At 43.7% G+C, this 19,058-nt stretch overlaps 1 protein-coding gene across 1 annotated transcript in view; it reads left to right on the top strand.

Annotated features, from left to right (window-relative positions):
* LOC126177058 (uncharacterized) overlaps positions 1-19,058 on the top strand; it is a 266,522-nt gene that overhangs the window by 130,631 nt on the left and 116,833 nt on the right. The window contains exon 5 of the mRNA XM_049924295.1: positions 986-1,137. Coding sequence (XP_049780252.1) covers positions 986-1,137 — 152 coding nt within the window. The remainder of the gene's footprint in view (positions 1-985; positions 1,138-19,058) is intronic.

Here is a 19,058-nt window from a genome sequence, read left to right as displayed (position 1 = left end):
ACGAATTAAATTTATAACTTTTCGAATTCTGGCGACAGAAACATAAGCATTGCATTTAACGTTCTGCAAAATTAAAGAAGAAAAAAATTTCGAAGAACCGTGTCACAGCTTTCCAGAATGAGATTTTCACTCTGCAGCGAAGTGTGCGCTGATATGAAACTTCCTGAGAGATTAAAACTGTGTGCCGGACCGAGACTCGAACTCGGGAACTTTGCCTTTCGCGGGAAAGTGCTCTACCACCTTTTTTTTGTTTATTTCATTTTGTTCGTTGTCATTTGTTGAATTTGTTAGGGTCGGACGTCTTCTGACACCCGTTCAAGTTCATTGTTGATCCATTCACTCAGTTTTTTTTTTATTACAGAGGGCAGCTACCACTCTGACCGAACACGCTGCAATTTTTGCATTTTGTTCGATATAGTTCGTTGCGTTTGGTCTGGGCGGACGTCACAAGACATCCGTTCAAGTTGATCGTTGATGCCTTGACTCAGTTATTTTAATTACAGAGAGCATGCAGCCTTCTGACCGAACACGCTGAGCTACCGTGCCGGCACCATCTGAGGTACCCAAGCACGACTCACGCCCCGTCCTCACAGCTTTACTTCCGCCAGTACCTCGTCTCCTACTTTCCAAACTTCAGATGGTAGAGCTCTTACCCGCGAAAGGCAAAGGTCGCGAGTTCGAGTCTCGGTCCGGCACACAGTTTTAATCTGCCAGGAAGTTTCGTGTCACAGCTGTTTATATATGATCTAAAACAGTACAAAGTATTCCTGTGTGCTACCTCTGAGGGTGCAGTATGAAACGTTGGCTGTACGAATATCAAAGTTTGATAATGTCACTCCATTTTCAGAATTAAATCAGAGAATGACATTGGTAGCTTGGGAGTTACAGGACGTTTAAACTGTAAATGATTTGTATTTTTTGTTTTAGTGTAGGCCCAAAGACATATATGGCAAATAATGCTTGTGTTTCTCGTTGTTGGGCACAGATCCTGGCACAACACCGAGCCGAGCGGAGCTGCTACAGCCTGGTCTACACGCTGATGCACAGCTACCAGGCTCACGACCACTCTGGCCTGATGACAGGAGACGAGATGACCAGTCCTGAGCAAACAGAAAATTCCAGTCTGGAAGTCTATAGGTAAGAGCCCTCCCAGTCTAATTTTCATTGATGCCTAGTTACGAGATACTGCCAAGGCAAAAAGTTTCTCTGGAAAGTTAGTGCGCTGATCTTACAGGGAAATATGCTTTGCCCTTAACCAATGAATTTTGATATCACTTCGTTTATATATCTTATTAGCGCTTGGTCATTCCGGTGCTCGCCCAATCAACACCGCTATAAAGATTATACTGTTCGACCACGGCCGTATTGTTGCTGTCTTAACCCTCCTTGACAATATTACAGTTGTTATCTATGTTTTGTTAATGTTCTAGCCTTTTTCTCAAGCCACCTGCTGATTCATGGAATCACTGTTTTTATGACATCTCATACAAATATTTTACGTTGCTACCCATACATTAAATTACCTGTAGATGTCTTTAAATTACAAACTATATGAGCCTTAGAAGTGAGCGATCTACAATCTTGGAAAGAGAGAATTCCTAGCAATATAATAATCGACAACTAAATAGTTTTGAGCGCATGGGACTAAATAATAGTTTTGTTAACATTATCAAAACAGTTTTGCAGTTTGTCATTGAGCACTATAAATCCTGTTGGATTACGGCTTTACAATGCTGCAGTTTGATTGCACTGAAGAGGATCTCTGCAAATCTGTCGAAACGCCGGCCTTTGCTTCATATTCCCTAAGTACTCGTAAAGAATGCAGCGACGTAATATCCAAAAGGATTTTATTCAAACATGATGGATGAGAGAGCCTACACACATGATGACCAGTTCTGAGCAAACAAAGTTCCAGTCTGGAAGTCTATAGGTAAGAGCCCTCCCAGTCTAATTTTCATTGATGCCTAGTTACGAGATACTGCCAAGGCAAAAAGTTTCTCTGGAAAGTTAGCGCGCTGATCTTACAGGGAAATATGCTTTGCCTTTAACCTTTAACCGCAATTATTTTTCTCATTTCGTTTAAAGTTATAACTGTGTGTCAGGTCGGAAGTCGAACCTGAACACAGGCCCGGATCGAAAAATATAAAAAATATAGAAATATATTTTAGTAAAACATGTTGTTACATACACAAATTTCTAAATTTCTCACCTAACTTTGGGAGAACAAAGTAGCCAACAATTAAGATTCGCTAAAATGATAGGGAATTATGAAAATGATGAGTTATGTACGAGGGTTGGAACGTTAATAGTGGCAACTGTTTATTTACAGCTCGTACAAAATAGATACGTGTTTCAAAGTTTTACTGACCTTCAAAGTAGTCACCAGCATTGTGTATAACCCGTTGCCAGCGATGTGTAAGTCGTAGGATGCTCTTAGCAGTGCCAGTTGTGTTGACAGTTCGAGCGGCGAGGTCTATTGTCCGACGAATTTGTAGCAGTTCTGAAGCGAATGCCTTGAAGGGTTTCCTTCAGTTTAGAAATCGAGTTGAACTCATGAGGGCTTAAGTCAGGGGAGTGCTGTCGGTGGTATAGCACTTAGCAGACCCATCAGTCAAACAAATCAGTAACAGCTTACACTGTATGTGCTTGAGCAATGTCTAACAAAATGATGGTCAGGTCCTGCAGAAAGTGTCATCACTTCTGTCTCTATGCTGTTCAATTTTGGAACACAACCTACGACCAGCTTAGAGACAGAAGTGATGACACTTTCTGCAGGACCTGACCATCATTTCGCAGGACAATGCTCAAGCGCGTACAGTGCAAGCTGTTACTGATTTGTTTGACTGATGGGGCTGCTAAGTGCTATACCGCCTACTGCAGTCCCCTGACTTAAGCCCTCGTAAGTTCAGCCCGATTTCTAAACTGAAGGAAACACTTCACGGCATTCGCTTCAAAATCTGCTACAAATTCGTCGGGCAATAGACCGCGACGGTCGAACTGTCAACACAACTGGCACTGCTAAGAGTATCCTACGACTTCCACATCGCTGGCAACGAGCTATACACAATGCTGGTGACTACTTTGAAGGTCACTCAAACTTTGAAACACGTACCTATTTTGTACGAACTGTAAATAAATAGTTGCCACTATTAAAGTTCCAACCACCATATAAGGCACGATATTTGTCAGTCGCTTGTGATGGGGCTTGCCCTTGCGGATGGGCTTGTGGCCTGACAGCCTGTAGAGAACTTCCCAATCAGGAAAAGGCGCGCATTCACGGGCTTTCCACAACAAGTCAGACACTGTGGTTTGTGAGAGCCCAGCCGGAACTGGCAAACCACAAGGATGCCAAGGACGGCAATACATAATGGGAAGACCCACTCTGACACAAAAATTGTGATGGCGCTGACTATCCAGTATGTAGGGCGAAAGAATTTAAAGGTACAGTATTCCCGCCCCCTCCCCCCCCCCTCCCCCCAATTCATCCTTTTACACGACTGCGTCAACACAGTCTGCACACTTGTGTTCACAATCGTGTAAATTATGACTTCAAAGTTATGAGAGTTTGTTACTATTATCTGTATTACTAAATGGCTAAAAGGGTCTACCAGTTTCCTTGCAGGTTGCCTAAGTCTCGCAGGAGCAAAAAAAAAAAAAAAAAATTGATTTTCAGTATTTCGTACACTTATTGACCGAATTTATGAATTTAAAATTCTGTGATAATCTACCCATTAGAGGTATAATCTTACACTGAAGGTTTAACGCACTACGTCAAGTATTATAGTAATGTCTTGACGCAGCATAAGTCACGGAGTGAGATTACGTTCATGCAGTATTTGAGAATGAGAGCGCTTAGCGACTTGTAACAAACGTTACACATAATAACAGACCTTTTAAGATCTTTTCCTCGCTGCCACCCCCTTCCCCTCACACTCTGCATAAAATATACTACATTTTCACTGTTCATGCAGTGAAACTTCAGCATCACATATAGCGTTTTAATTTATTCCTTCTTTACTGATAACGCTATTTGCAATACATTTTGCAGACAGTACCCACATATGCTGCTGAAGGTACCTGCAAAACTATATCATTGTAGGACACGTAATTCAGGAGATATGGCATCACAAACATTGAGATCCGTGAAAAACTAGCTTTTCTTAAAATTCAGCACAGATCACTAAGCCTGTATTCATCGAGTGTTCGATAATGAGAGCACTTAACGACTCCCACTTATACATTAGTGTATAGGTGAATAATAAGAAAGAAATAAAATCAACATTATTAGGGTTTTGTGTCACAAACCATGAAATTTTTACGTGCTTAACGTCAAACATTTACCACGACACCTTATTTCCAATTGCAATTTTGAAGCTGTTTTATACTTGAGAGTTCTATTCCCTAGAGAATTAGGTATGACGGCGGAAAAGAGGGGAGGGGGGGGGGGGGAGAGACAAGTTAACTGGTAGTCTTTCAGTCAATTAAATTTTTAGACAACATAGTTGTATGGAGATAAACAGCGATTAATTTACTTATAATCAATTATTCAACATGACAGTTACAATCGCATTATTTATTTTGCCGCCAACCGGTTTCAACCCGTGATGGGGTCATCCTCAGGGCAATTTACACCATTTGGTAGCTCGCTGGACTCGTCATCCAGCCCGTGCACGGTTGGTAGGGTGACGACTCCAGCGAGCTACCAAATGGTGTAAATTGCCCTGAAGATGACCCCATCGCGGGTTGAAACCGGTTGGCGGCAAAATAAATAATGCGATTGTAACTGTCATTTTGAATAATTGATTTTCAGTCAATTGCATGACATACATACTTCTCAAGTTATCGGACGAATGCTTCTTAAAAGCTGTATTTCTCTGACAAGGGAACCTCCCCATCGCACCCCCCTCAGATTTAGTTATAAGATGGCACATTGGATAGGCCTTGAAAAACTGAATACAGATCAATCGAGAAAACAAGAAGAAGTTGTGTGGAACTATGAAAAAAATAAGCAAAATATACAAACTGAGTAGTCCATGTGCAAGATACGCAACATCAAGGCAGTTCGGAGCTGAAGAGCGCCGTGGTCCCGTGGTTACCGTGAGCAGCTGCCGAACGAGAGGTCCTAGGTTCAAGTCTTCCCTTGAGTGAAAAGTTTAATTTTTTATTTTGTCCGTCCGTCGGATGCGAGGTAACTGCGCCGTAGTATGGGGACGCTACACATAAACAAACATCGAAACACACGTCAGTCGACTACAGCGCATGGAAGAAGGAGTATTCCTGCTAACGAGGCTCCCTGGCTGGCAGTTGACTGTTCGCTACTTTGGACAGACAGATAATAATTGTCTGAAAATAAAAAATTAAACGTTTCACTCGCGGGAAGATTTGAACCTAGGACATCTCATTCCGCAGCTGCTCACGCTAACCACGGGACCACGGCGCTCCTAAGCTCACCCTCTCCTTGATGTTGCATATCTTGTGCATGGACTACTCAGTTTCTATATTTTGCTTATTTTTTCATAGTTCCACACAACTTCTTCCTGTTTTCTCGATTGATCTGTGTTCAGTTTTTCAAGGTCTATCCACTGTGCCAGCTTATAACAAATCTGAGGGGGGTGCGATGGGGAGGTTCCCTTGTGAGATTCACATTCTAGGAAATTGTACTAACGCGACATACTAACCGCCATAATAGGGAAATTATCATTGGTCAAACGTGAGAGCTGAGCAAAAACAAGACACTCTAGAAATTACACACTGGATTTTTGTCCGAATTTTCGCAGTCAAATGAAGGGTGGGGAATGGGAATCTCAAATTCATCAATGTAAGGTCTAGTTTTGCAAAATATATTTCACGATTTCTGAACAAAAATTGAAAATAAAATTATTGAAAAAAGGTCAAATATTTTGCGAAATTATTTGTGCAAAAGTAATAAATAAAATAGATTAGAGAAACATTTGGCGCTCCTTTGTATGCTCCTCTAAACCATGTACAGGAGATAAGGTGCTCTCTGACAATTCCAAGTTCACTACTGAACTACGAATTTTAATGAGTACTGGAGGATATTTGTCAGGTGAATTCTGTATACTGTACAGACTGCTCTTGTTTGTCCTTGACATACTATTGCTATGCAAAGTTAATCGAATAAATGTTTTACCAATACAATTACTATTGCTATGCGAATCATTACTGAGAGCAGCTGAGATGCTCATATGCCAATGACATAAGGAGACCACTAAGTGCAACTGGGCACCCAATTCCAGCTGCTATCAGGTTCGAATCTTCAGCTTTTTTTTTATCGGAAAAACTGAGTGGTAGAGAACAGTGATGTCGACAGCTCTTGACCTGGAGGCATTACTGCTTGCGCCACTAGCATTCTCTTTCCAGACATTTAAAGGATTATCTACTGCAAAATATTTGTGACTGCAAAATCGTTGGAACTTCTTTACACCTTCGATCACAGATGATGGAAATATGTCAACATAACACAACAGCAGCCTGCACAGTCTACATAATCCACCCGACAAACAGCATCTAGTACTCATTAAAGTTGTTAAGTTCTAAGTTAATTATTGAACTTCAAATTCTCAGTCGGTACTTCTTTTGTTGTACATTGTTTCCGACATAACTAAAAGGCACGTCAAATATTTTTCTCATTTATTTTATTTCTTACTTTTACACAAATCATTTCACAAAATATCTGACTTTTTAATTTTTTATTTTTATTAACATTTTTGTATATTTTATTGTAACTAAACAGTTTATTATTTTACTAGTAGATTGGTATGTAAGTTCGTAGAGTTTTTGTTTTGCAATTTGGTATTGCAGTTGCTAGGGGTTTATTTACCGATTATCACTTTTTTTTGCGTTTACATATTGTAATTGCCAATCGGAGAAATCGGAACATTTCCGACGTATTCTTCTGTTCGAGTTCAGTATAGGGGTGACAGCAGCGGAGGCAGCCAGAAACATTTGCGCCGTGTATGGAGATAATGTAACTGGACAGGGCACGGCAAGAAAATGGTTTTCTCGTGTTAACGACGATCGTTTTGACATTAGTGACTCTCCACGTTCAGGAAGACCTTCGAGGTTTGGTGAAGATCGGTTAAAGGCATTGATTCTCAATGATCTACGCCAGTGTACTTGTGAATTGGCAGATGTGATGAAATGTGATCATTCCACCATATTGTAACATTTGCATGGAATGAGAAAGGTTGAAAAGTCGGGTATATGGGTACCGCAAGCTCTAAGGCAAAAATCACAAAACTCAGCACGTCGCCATATGTCCGTGACTGATTGCTCGACATGAGTTGTTTCTTGAACAACCTCGACCACTCCTATCTGTATCTTTATTGGTGACGAGAAATGTTGCCTTTATGCTAACATAAGGAAAAGAAAGGAATGGTTGAGCCCAAACAAACCAGCAACTCCCCACAAAAGATAATGCTATGCATCTGGCGGAACAGTGATGGTGTGGCGTACTGCAAATTGCTTCCCCGAGGTGTAACCATCATTACTGACATTTACTGTCAACAACTGAGACGTCATGCAGACACAGTTCAATAACAACGACCAGGGAGACTGCGTCAAATGATGCTACTAAATGATAATGACAGTCCGCATTCTTCCAGACTGGCGAAAAACGCTATATGCGAGTTGGGTTGGGAAGTCATTCCGTGTCCACCTTGTTCACACGATCTTGTGCCCTCAGATTTTCACCTTTTCCACTCTCTGTCGAACAACCTTCAAGGAGCTTTTCTTCCGGATGAAAATACCTTCCGAAGGTGGCTCGACCAGTTCTTCGCCTCAAAACTACTTAACTTCTACAGTTGCCGAAGCGAAAATATACCACACTGTTGTCAGTTGTAAACAGTGTAGGAGAATGTATCATTGGTGACTAAAGTGTGCCGCGCGGTATTAGCCGAGCGGTCTTAGGCGCTGCAGTCATGGACTGTGCGGCTGATCCAGGCGGAGGTTCGAGTCCTCCCTCGGGCATGGGTGTGTGTGTTTGTCCTTAGGATAATTTAGGTTAAGTAGTGTGTAAGCTCAGAGACTGATGATCTTAGCAGCTAAGTCCCATGCGATTTCACACACATTTTTGTCTAAAGTGTCTGTTACGTATATCTGTTGTGTTTACTGAACTTGTGGAAAAACGCTACGAATTTATGCACCAAAAGAATACATATATTTTGTTATTAGAATGTGGCACATTAGAAGTGAGGGTGACGGCAAGTTATCAAATTGTACTAGGGACTGGGGGGGGGGGGGGGAGAATGAGAAACTATGACTATTTCCCCGCTACTACGAGGCCGTGCTGAAAAGTAATGCTTCCGATTGTTTTGTGAAAATTCTTGAGGCTTTTTAAATATAGCAAACATAAATAACATTCAACATCATTCTTGATCGACATAAAAGTTTTCTGGGTTTGGTACCGCGTCATAATGTAAAACCTACTGCTGCTATAAAAAAGCCAACTTTTCTATAGCAGCAGTAGTTTTTACATTATGACGCGGTACCAAACCCAGAAAACTTTTATGTCGATTGACTCTGGCCGCGGAAGCCTACGCAATTATATTCATTCTTGATGTCTACATATCCATTTCTCAACACAGTCGCATTAGGGACGAACACATTTCTCCCAACGAGAGACCAGTTTGTTGATACTGTCACTGCAAAATGTTTGAGTTTGTTGACGGAGCCACAACCTCACCTCTGCTTGCACAGCTTCATCTCTATCAAAGTGAAGTCCTCGAAGGTTTCTTTTAGATTATGGAAACAGATGAAAATCTGATAGGGAAAAGTTGGGACTGTATGAAGGATTATCGATGAAAGTGAACCAAAGGCGTCGAATTGTTACAGATGTCGCATTGCTCGTGTGTGGTTCGCGTTGTCATGCCGAAGGAGAAGGTGCTCCATGTGAGTGCAACTCTTCTGAGGGTCTCGCAGTACCTTGCAGAGTTTATGGTGGTGCCTTTGGGCATGAATTCCAAATGCACCAAACCTTGAACACCCCAGTATACTGTGAGCATAGCTATGTCTGCTGATGGCATGGTCTTCAGTATTTTGGGGCGTCGGTGATCCTTCGTGGTGGAACTCCACTGATCTCTTGTTTTCGGGGTCAAAATTGCGCACTCAGCTTTCATCACCTGTCACGATGTTGTTATGGAACCCATCACCCTCACGCTCAAAAGACAAAAGAAATTGTTGATAGATGTCCAGTCTCCTCTGTTTCATGTTAGGAGTGAGCATACTAAGCTCCCACTGTTTTCTATGCCGCTACTCTGTATTGATGGCCTGTACAAGCTCCCGTGCCACACTTAACCGAGAGCTGTGTCTGTGTTAGCCGATGACGAATTCATCAGTCTTGTTCCGATGAGTCTTGTCGGCTGCCGTAGAGGCCGTCTACTCTGAGCTGTGTCTACATCTACATGGTTACTCTGCAATTCACACTAAATGCCTGGCAGAGGGTTCATCGAACCATTTTCATACTACTTTTCTGCCATTCCAATCTCGAATGGCGCGTGGGAAAAAGGAACACCTAAATCTTTCCGTTCGAGCTCTGATTCCTCTTATTTTATTATGATAATCATTTCTCCCTCAAGTATGTGGATCTCAACAAAATATTTTCGCATTCGGAAGAGAAAGTTGGTGATAGAAATTTCGTAAATAGATCTCGCCACAAAGAAAACAACCTTTGTTTCAGTGACTGCCACCCCATCTCACGAATCATATCAGTGACACTCTCACCCCTATTGCGCGGTAACACGAAACGAGCTGCCCTTCTTTGCGCTTTTTCGATGTCCTCCGTCAATCCTACGTGGTAAGGTTCCCATCCGCGCAGCAATATTCCAGCAGAGGACGGACAAGTGTAATGTAGGCTGTCTCTTTAGTGGGTTTGTCGCATCTTCTAAGTGTTCTGCCAACAAAGCGCAGTCTTTGTTTCGCCTTCCCCACAATATTATCTAATGTGATCTATCCAATTGAAGTTGATCGTAATTGTAATTCCTAGGTATTTAGTCGAATTGACAGCCCTTAGATTTGTGCGATTTATCGTATTCCCAGAATTTATCGGATTTATTTTAGTACCCATGTGGATGACCTCGCACTTTTCTTTGTTTAGTGCCAATTGCCACTTTTCGCACCATACAGAAATTCTCTCTAGATCATTTTGTAATTCTAATTGATCGTCTGATGATTTTAATAGACGTTAAATTACAGCGTCATCTGCAAACAATCGAAGGGGGCTGCTCAGATTATCATCTAGGTCATTTATATAAATCAGGAACAGCAGAGGGCCTATGACACTACCTTGCGGAACGCCAGATATCACTTCTGCTCTACTCGATGATTTACCGTCTATCACTACGAACTGTGACCTCTCTGAGAGGAAATCGCGAATCCAGTCACACAGCTGAGACGATACTCCATATGCACGCAATTTGCTTAATGGTCGCTTGAGAGGAACGGTATCAAAAGCCTTCTGGAAATCTAGGAATATGGAATCGATTTGAGATCCCTTGTCGACAGCACTCATTACTTCATGGGAACAAAGAGCTTATGTTAGCACCACCGTTTTCCTCATTATGAGGTCGAACAACCCAATGTCGCACATTACTGAAGTAGATACAATCATCAGCGTACACTGCTTTCGTTCTTCCGTGGATCTGAACTGGACGCAAGTTTTCTGCAGTCGGAAACTCGATTGCAGCACGCTGTTTCTCAATCACTGGCATAGTTACGTTACACACCGCCATGTTACACTCTGCAATTCGGAGCCCTCTAGCGGCAAAGGGTTGGAACTAGCGTTAGCGAAGCGGGAAAGTCAACCGAGTAATATGCACGAAATGTAATACCTCAACCGATATTAGCAACACATCAAAAAATTCGGAGGCATTACCGTTCAGCATGCTTTCGGTACTCACAGTATGAGGACAGGAATTACGGTTGATGCATATGAAGTATGTATACATGGCCGACACGAGAATAGTCTCTTATTAAATGGAACGGTTATGCATTGACGCACTTCATAGTGTTCTGTCACTTGAGAATAGCATAATAGGCAGATATCGCCATCGTGAAGAAATACATTTAATAACAATGCTGGTAGTAGATGTTGTCATTTTTAAACTATTTCTGAACTGTCGGCAGAAGTAACCAGGAAATTCACTCAAACCTTCAATTTGCCGAAAGCTGGTAGCGCATTATCCGTGAGAAACAAGAATTCTGAATCGAGTACCGGTCCAGCACACAATTTTAAACTGCCAGCAAGTTTTAAGAAACCTCTGTTTTATGTTTCTCTGATTGACATTTCAGATGGTTATGCAAGAACTTACGGAATAAAGTTACGAAATTAACGTTGTTAATAGTTACTGTATCGTTTATTGTTTATAGGCAACCTTTTTGAACTCTTTTAAGTTCACACATCGAATGTCTTCTCTGACACATTAGTATTTAAGGCCTCTGATCTTGCATAATTTAATATCTGAAACAATGCGGACTTTGCAGCTAGTCTAACGCTTACTGTTGGAATTACGTTCAACAATATCTTAAAATTTATTATTATCCAAGAACACATTGCTTACAAAGTCAATGCAACTTCTTTCAATTCATTTGCTTAAGTGTTCAAATTAATGTAACTAGGGTTCTGGACATCTGAAGTGAAATTGTCCCTTATTAATTATTCCAAAACGTATCTTATACGTTGAATTCAACCCTTATTCTCTTCCATTTGCCCCTGCGATTTCTCCCGTTTGTTATGAAAAGAGCGCTACGAGGGTCGTTCAATAAGTAATGCCCCACATTTTTAAAAAAGCCATTAATATACACAGGCAAACGTTCTTGTTGGTGCTTCAGGTTTGTTTTTTGTTCTGTACGCCGTGAAGTTACGAACTGTTCTGGCAGATGGCAGAGCCATAGTATGACGTCAAAATGGCGACTACATACCACTCACGTTACAAGCAGCCTGCTGTTATTGAATTCTTGTGTGCAGAAATAGAAACCGTGGTGAACATCCATAAACGTTTGTGTGCAGTGTATGGCTGTGCTGCAGTTGATAGGAGTACAGTTGGGCGATGGGTAAGGAAAGTTACAGCCTCAGCAACTGCAGAAACAGTGTTCCACGATCAGCCACGCTCGGGGCGTCCTGTCAAAGCCACTGCTCCAGGCATGCTGAATCGTGTGGATGCCATTATTCGCGCCGACCAGCGCATCACAATTCGACAGTTCTCAATGGGGAACACACTTTGAAGATGACGAGTCAGTCACGCAGTGAAAACATGGCTGCGCCTTCAGGACAAGAGCTTTTACCAGCAGGGAATACATACTCTTCCAAAACGCCAGCGTACGGCCATAGAACGTGATGGAGACTACGTAGAAAAATAGGACATGGACAAGACATATTGATATATATTGTCACCAAATTCTGACTCTTAACAAAAAATATGTTCTGATAAAAAATGTGAGGAATTACTTATTGAACGAGCATCGTAAATTTTTCTTTTAAAGATTCATTCTGCTATCGGGTTTATGAAACCTATAGAAGTCACTATCATTTCGCGTGATGCATAACTGATATTTTTCTGTTTCGACAAGTATTCAGTGCGCGTTCACCACTTGTGCACAGCGCAATAACATTCAGGGTCCATCAGTGAACCGGACCAAAGTCCAGGAGTTGCAAAAATGGTTCAAAAGGCTCTGAGCACTATGGGAACAGGAGTTGCACTCACACTTATGATACACAGTGTGTAAAGACGTAGAGTACGTAAGGCAGTCCAGGGTAGAATCTGATGTGCGGCGTTCACTTGTCAGACCAAAGGCTAAACCGCAAGCAGAGTTCAGGTCACAGCTCTGTCAACGACGGTGTACGAAACGTGAGGGAGCTGTAGCACGACACGATTCAATCACGAAACGCTGGTCTCCCGTCCCATTGTTGCCAAGGCTGCTTCGGCTATACTGTAGAAGTTTCGCTGGGAAGCTCTTACATACCCTCCATACAATCTCTATCTCTCCCAATGTGATTTCCATATTTTTGGAGTGCTGAAGAAAGACATTCGTGGTCATCGATATGCTTTGGACGAAGAGGTGCACGCGTGGGTATAATCTTGGTTCCATAGGCATCCACAACATTATTCCATGAAGGCATTAACCGTCTTGTCTCACAGTGGGATAAATGTATTAACAGTTATGACGATTACTTTTGAAATAATAAACAGCTTACTTACTTTTTTCCATCTGCCTCGTTTTCATTTGACTGCTCCTTAGAGATGCGAACCCAGGCAGCCAGAAGAAGTGTGTGGTTCTAGGTGCTTCAGTCTGGAACCGCGCGACCGCTACGGTCGCAGGTTCGAATCCTGCCTCGGGCATGGATGTGTGTGATGTCCTTAGGTTAGTTAGGTTTAAGTAGTTCTAAGTACTAGGGGACTGATGACCTCAGATGTTAAGTCCCATAGTGCTCAGAGCCATTTGAGCCATTTTGAGAAGAAGTGTGTAACCGGATGCATAATGGCCAGCATAACAATAGTCCTTAGGTGTGTGACTTGGTACCAGCTTACGATACGTCCTAGTAATGCTTGTAGGTGACCACAATTAGTAGTAGGATGAGGTTCCGCAAGGCAGAGAGATTGGAGATTATGAAGGAGGACATGTCCCATGAAGAGATGCCAAGGAGGAATCCACTGATGGCCGAGCGGCTGGACACGCAGTTTGCGATCTGTTCCCTTCGGTCATATGTTGTGGATGAAGTACATACTTTGTAGGTACTGGCCTGAAAGGCGATAGCTCAGAGATGATGTTGGAGATGATGTGCCACGAAGTGGAGTGGAAGAGGTACTCGTTAATGGCCCAGTGGTTTGTCAAGCAGAGGGCGATGTGCTCCTCGATTGTCGACTGCTGGTGAACATCGGTGTGGAGATACTGGTGAAGTCGGCGGAGGGAGCTCCATATTGAGGGACCATGGAGGGTCAGCACTTGGCCACGGAGTGACTCCTGATGAGTTGAGGCGGCGCTCAGCAAATGGAGCTCCGTATTGATAAACTGGAAAGTCGGCGATTGGCCACAGAGCAATGAGTTTGCTCCTGTACTTGGGAAGGGGATCTCCATATACAGAGACCGTGGCCATAGAGCGATTCCCGACTAGTTGTTGCTACAGTCGGTGAAAGGAGCTCAGTATTGAAGGACTGTGGATGATTGGCCCTAGGATATTGAGTGACTCTCGAGGAACTGCTGCTGACTTAGTGAAGGGAGCTCCGTACTGAGTGAATGTGAACAGTTGGCACTTGGCCAAGGAGAAACTTCTGGTGATTTGCTGATGCACACAGTGAAGGAGCTCCATATTGAGGGACCCAATGTGCAGCTCGTCTTGACTGGTTAAGTGGGGACCTACATAGACTGGAAGTGGAAGGATGCAGGGTCCAGCGCTTGGAGGCAGGTGACTGGTGGCACCGATGTAGTGTCAGCAACTCCCCCTGTGGTGAGATCCGTGCCACCAGGACGCATGGCGACCACCAGATCCTGTTTATGTGTACATTGGATTGTTTTTTCCTGCAATCGCTAGAGTTAATGTAGCGAGTGGGCGAGGAAAGGAGCCACTCGTGGTACACGGCTGTATGAAGAATAGTAGGATCACAGTAGGATCAGCTGTACGTTGCTACAGTGGCGTATATGAATACTCGCAGGATTCACCTATGACACTTGTTCGCTGGACAGGACGGAGGTGCTGCCATAGAATATTTTTGATTGGACAGTAGCCTGACATAATCGCACTTTTGGGTGGGTAAGAAACTTAGTGCTTATAAATACGGGAAGCTAGCTGTTTCGCCATCTCTGATGTCTTGTGGCAATGTACATTGTACGCCATTATGTAATAAGAGTTGTTTATCCACAGGTACTCCCAAATACACACATCCAAAAAAGTTTTGCATCATCTCAGTTCCGAGAGTTTCGGAGCCTGTACAGAAAACTGGAATAGTGATCAACATAAACATCATTTCCGCCCTTTGTATTGCTCATGAAAATCACACACTGCATGTTGTACCACCATACAGCGAGACCTTCAGAGGTGGTGCTCCAGATTGCTGTACACACCTGTCCTTCTGATAGCCAGTAGCACGTCCCGTTTCATTGATGCATGCCTGTATTCGTGGTGGCATACTATCCACAAGTTCATCAAGGCACTGTTGGTACAGATTGTCCCACTCCTCAACGGCGATTCGGCATAGATCCCTCACAGTGGTTGGTGGGTCACGTCGTCCATAAACAGCCTTTTTCAATCTATCCCAGTCATGTTCGATGGGGCTCATGTCTGGAGAACATGCTGGCCACTCTAGTCGAGCGATGTCGTTATCCTGCAGGAAGTCATTCACAAGATTTGCACGACGGGGGCGCGAATTTTCGTCCATGAAGACGAAACCTCGCCAATATGCTGCCGATATGGTTGCACTATGGACTGGAGGATGGCATTCACGAATCGTACAGCCGTTACGGCGCCTTCTATGACCACCAGCGGCGTACGTCAGCCCCACATAATGCCACCCAAAACAGCAGGGAGCCTCCACCTTGCTGCACTCGCTGGATGGTGTGTCTAAGGCGTTCAGCCTGACCAGGTTGCCTCCAAACACGTCTCCGACGATTGTCTGCTTGAGGGAATATGCGGCACTCATCGTTGAAGAAAACGTGATGCCAATCCTGAAAGGCCCATTCGGCATGTTGTTGGTCGCATCTGTACCGTGCTGCATTGTGTCGTGGTTGCAAAGATGGAACTCGCCATGGACGCCGGGAGTGAAGTTGCGCATCAGGCAGCCTACTGCGCACAGTTTGAGTCGTAACACGATATCCTGTGGCTGCACGAAAAGCATTATTCAGCATGGTGGCGTTCCTGTCGGGGTTCCTCCAAGCCACAATCAGTAGCTAATGGTCATCCACTGCAGTAGTAGCCCTTGGGCGGCGTGTGCGAGGCATGTCATCGACAGTTCCTGTCTGTATATATCTCCATGTCCGAACAACATCGCGTTGGTTCAGTCCGAGACCCCTAGGGACTTCCCTTGTTGAGAGCCGTTCCTGGCACAAAGTAACAATGCGGACGCGATCGTACCACGATATTGACCGTCTAGGCATGGTTGAACTACAGAGAACACGAGCCGTGTACCTCCTTCCTGTTGGAATGGCTGGAACTGATAGGCTGTAGGTTCCCCTCCGTCTAATAGGCGCTGCTCATGCATGTTTGTTTACATCTTTGGGCGGGTTTCGTGACATCTCTGAACAGTGAAAGGGACTGTGAGTACCGGGCGTGAGTCGTGCTTCGGTAGCTCAGTTGGTAGAGCACTTGCCCGCGAAAGGCAAAGGTCCCGAGTTCGAGTCTCGGTCGGGCACACAGTTTTGATCTGCCAGGAAGTTTCATATCAGCGCACACTCCGCTGCAGAGTGAAAATCTCATTCTATCCACAGTCAACGCCTATCTTCAGGAGTTCTGGGAACCGGGGTGATGCAAAACTTTTTTTGATGTGTGTACTTGACCTTTGGGCTTCATGGAATGATCTGTCCTCGGAGATTTAATATCTGGTCTAAGTTAAGGCATTTCTTGCTAAACTGTGCAGCTGTTGTCTTTAGAACGTTGATTTTAATTTTGTTATTGCGACACCAGTGACCCGTTAAATTGAGTTGACAACCTTCTTATGTTTGTAGTGTGATTTAGTCCGCCAGTTACGACGGCGAAGTGTGCTAACTTGATGTTACTTACGATCGGCATGTCATTAACGTAAGCTATGTATAACTTGGGGGATAAAACGGAATTATATGGTACTCCTGCTCGAAGTCGTTTACTGTCTGATCATTTTTCCTCAATTTTAGCTACTATTGTACTGCCTTCTAGAAAAATAGCGACGAACTTGGTGTAGGAGAGTGGTTCTGTAGTTTGCTCCTGTATCTTCCGTATCAGCTTGGCTTGCCAAAACTTATCATACGGGTTCTCTATGTCAAGAAATAAATCCGCTGATGACTTGGAAAGTAATGTCTTCCATCAGCGTAAGTACTTGGAGCCGTGCAGAGATATTCCGCTGCAAGACAAACTATTCTGTGCTGATTGTTTCACAGTTAACGATACGTTCTTGCGTTAATCATTGAAACACTGCCTAGACTGCCAAGGATGCTTACTGGCCAATAGTGTTCTGCTCATGAGAGCTGCTTGTTAGGTTCAGGGACAGGAGCAATACGTGCTAATTTCCATTTTGTTGAAAAGTAGCACCTCATCCTATACCTGATTCTGGCCGTATATAGAGGCCTGGAGCTGCCAAGGGCACACGGTTTCGCATACGTGGCTTGAACATCACATGAAGATCGGCCGCGCCCTCTCGGCTACGTTCCGACAGTGTTGCAATTAACGAAAGGTCGGAGGTGCCCCACATACTGTCGTCGACAACTTCCGTAATGAGCTCCATGTTTAAGTCTGCTAGCTGTACGCCCGCCTCCGTGCCCTCACTGTTGTAATCTGCCTCCATAACTGGCTGCGTATTGTCCTCTGTTTCCGGACGGGATGCAAGAACTATCGGGATACTTATGTTGTGAATACCCATTGATTATTAATTTCCTTACTCATTCATTTTAGTTCTTCTGTTAATGTCAAACTCGTGGAATCATTAATACTGTTATCCAGATTGAATTTCACAATTCACTCATAATTCGCTAAGAAAAATTAGTCACAGAGTGTCAGATGTTACAAGCATCTTTCATTTGATTGGTGAAAGTTAAAAATAATGTACACATTTAAAGGCTGTGTAAAGCAAGAGGTATACAGGGTGTTACAATAAGGTACGGCCAAACTTTCAGGAAACGTTCCTCACACACAAATAAAGAAAAGATGTTATGTGGACATGTGTGCGGAAACGCTTAATTTCCATGTTAGAGCTCATTTTCCATGTTCTTCCACCTACGCTCAATGGAGCACGTTATCATGATTTCATACGGGATACTCTACCTGTGCTGCTAGAACAAGTGCCTTTACAAGTACGACACAACATGTGGTTCATGCATGATGGAGCTCCTCCACATTTCAGTCGAAGTGTTCGTACGCTTCTCAATAACAGATTCGGTGACCGATGGATTGGTAGAGGCGGACCAATTCCATGGCCCCCACGCTCTCCTGACCTCAACCCTCTTGACTTTCATTTATGGGGGCATTTGAAAGCTCTTGTCTACGCAACCCCGGTACCAAATGTAGAGACTCTTCGTGCTCGTATTGTGGACGGCTGTGATACAATACGCCATTCTCCAGGGTTGCATCAGCGCATCAGGGATTCCATTCGATGGAGGGTGGATGCATGTATCCTCGCTAACGGAGGACATTTTGAACATTTCCTGTAACAAAGTGTTTGAAGTCACGCTGGTACGTTCTGTTGCTGTGTGTTTCCATTCCATTATTAATGTGATTTGAAGAGAAGTAATAAAATGAGCTCTAACATGGAAAGTAAGCGTTTCCGGACACATGTCCACATAACATATTTTCTTTCTTTGTGTGTGAGGAATGTTTCCTGAAAGTTTGGCCGTACCTTTTTGTAACACCCTGTATACACTGAAGAGCCAAACAAACTGGTACACGTGCGTGAAGGGCCCCCGCGAGTACGCAGATGTACCGCAGCACGACGTGGCATGGACTCGGCTAATGTCTGCAGTAGTACTGGAGGGAACTGACACCTCGAATCCTGCAGAGGTGCCTATAAATTCTTAAGAGTACGAGGGGGGGGGGGGGAGATCTCTTCTGAACAGCACGTTGCAAGGCATCCCAGATATGCCCAATAACGTTCATGTGTGAGAAGTTTAGTGGGCAGAGGAATTGTTTAAACTCAGAAGAGCGTTCCTGGAGCCACTCTGTAGCAATTCTGGTCGTGTGCGGTGTCGCATTGTGCAGCTGGAATTGCCCAAGTTCGTTGGAATGCACAATGGACATGAATGGATAGAGATGATCTGACAGGACACTTACGGACGTGTTACCTGTCAGATTCTTATCAAGACGTATCAGGGGTACCATATCACTCCAACTGCACACGCTCCACATCATTACAGAGCCTCCATCAGCT

The sequence above is a fragment of the Schistocerca cancellata genome, chromosome 3 (genome assembly GCF_023864275.1).
Source record: "Schistocerca cancellata isolate TAMUIC-IGC-003103 chromosome 3, iqSchCanc2.1, whole genome shotgun sequence".
NCBI lineage: Eukaryota > Metazoa > Arthropoda > Insecta > Orthoptera > Acrididae > Schistocerca > Schistocerca cancellata.
This window is presented reverse-complemented; position numbering and strand designations above follow the sequence as displayed.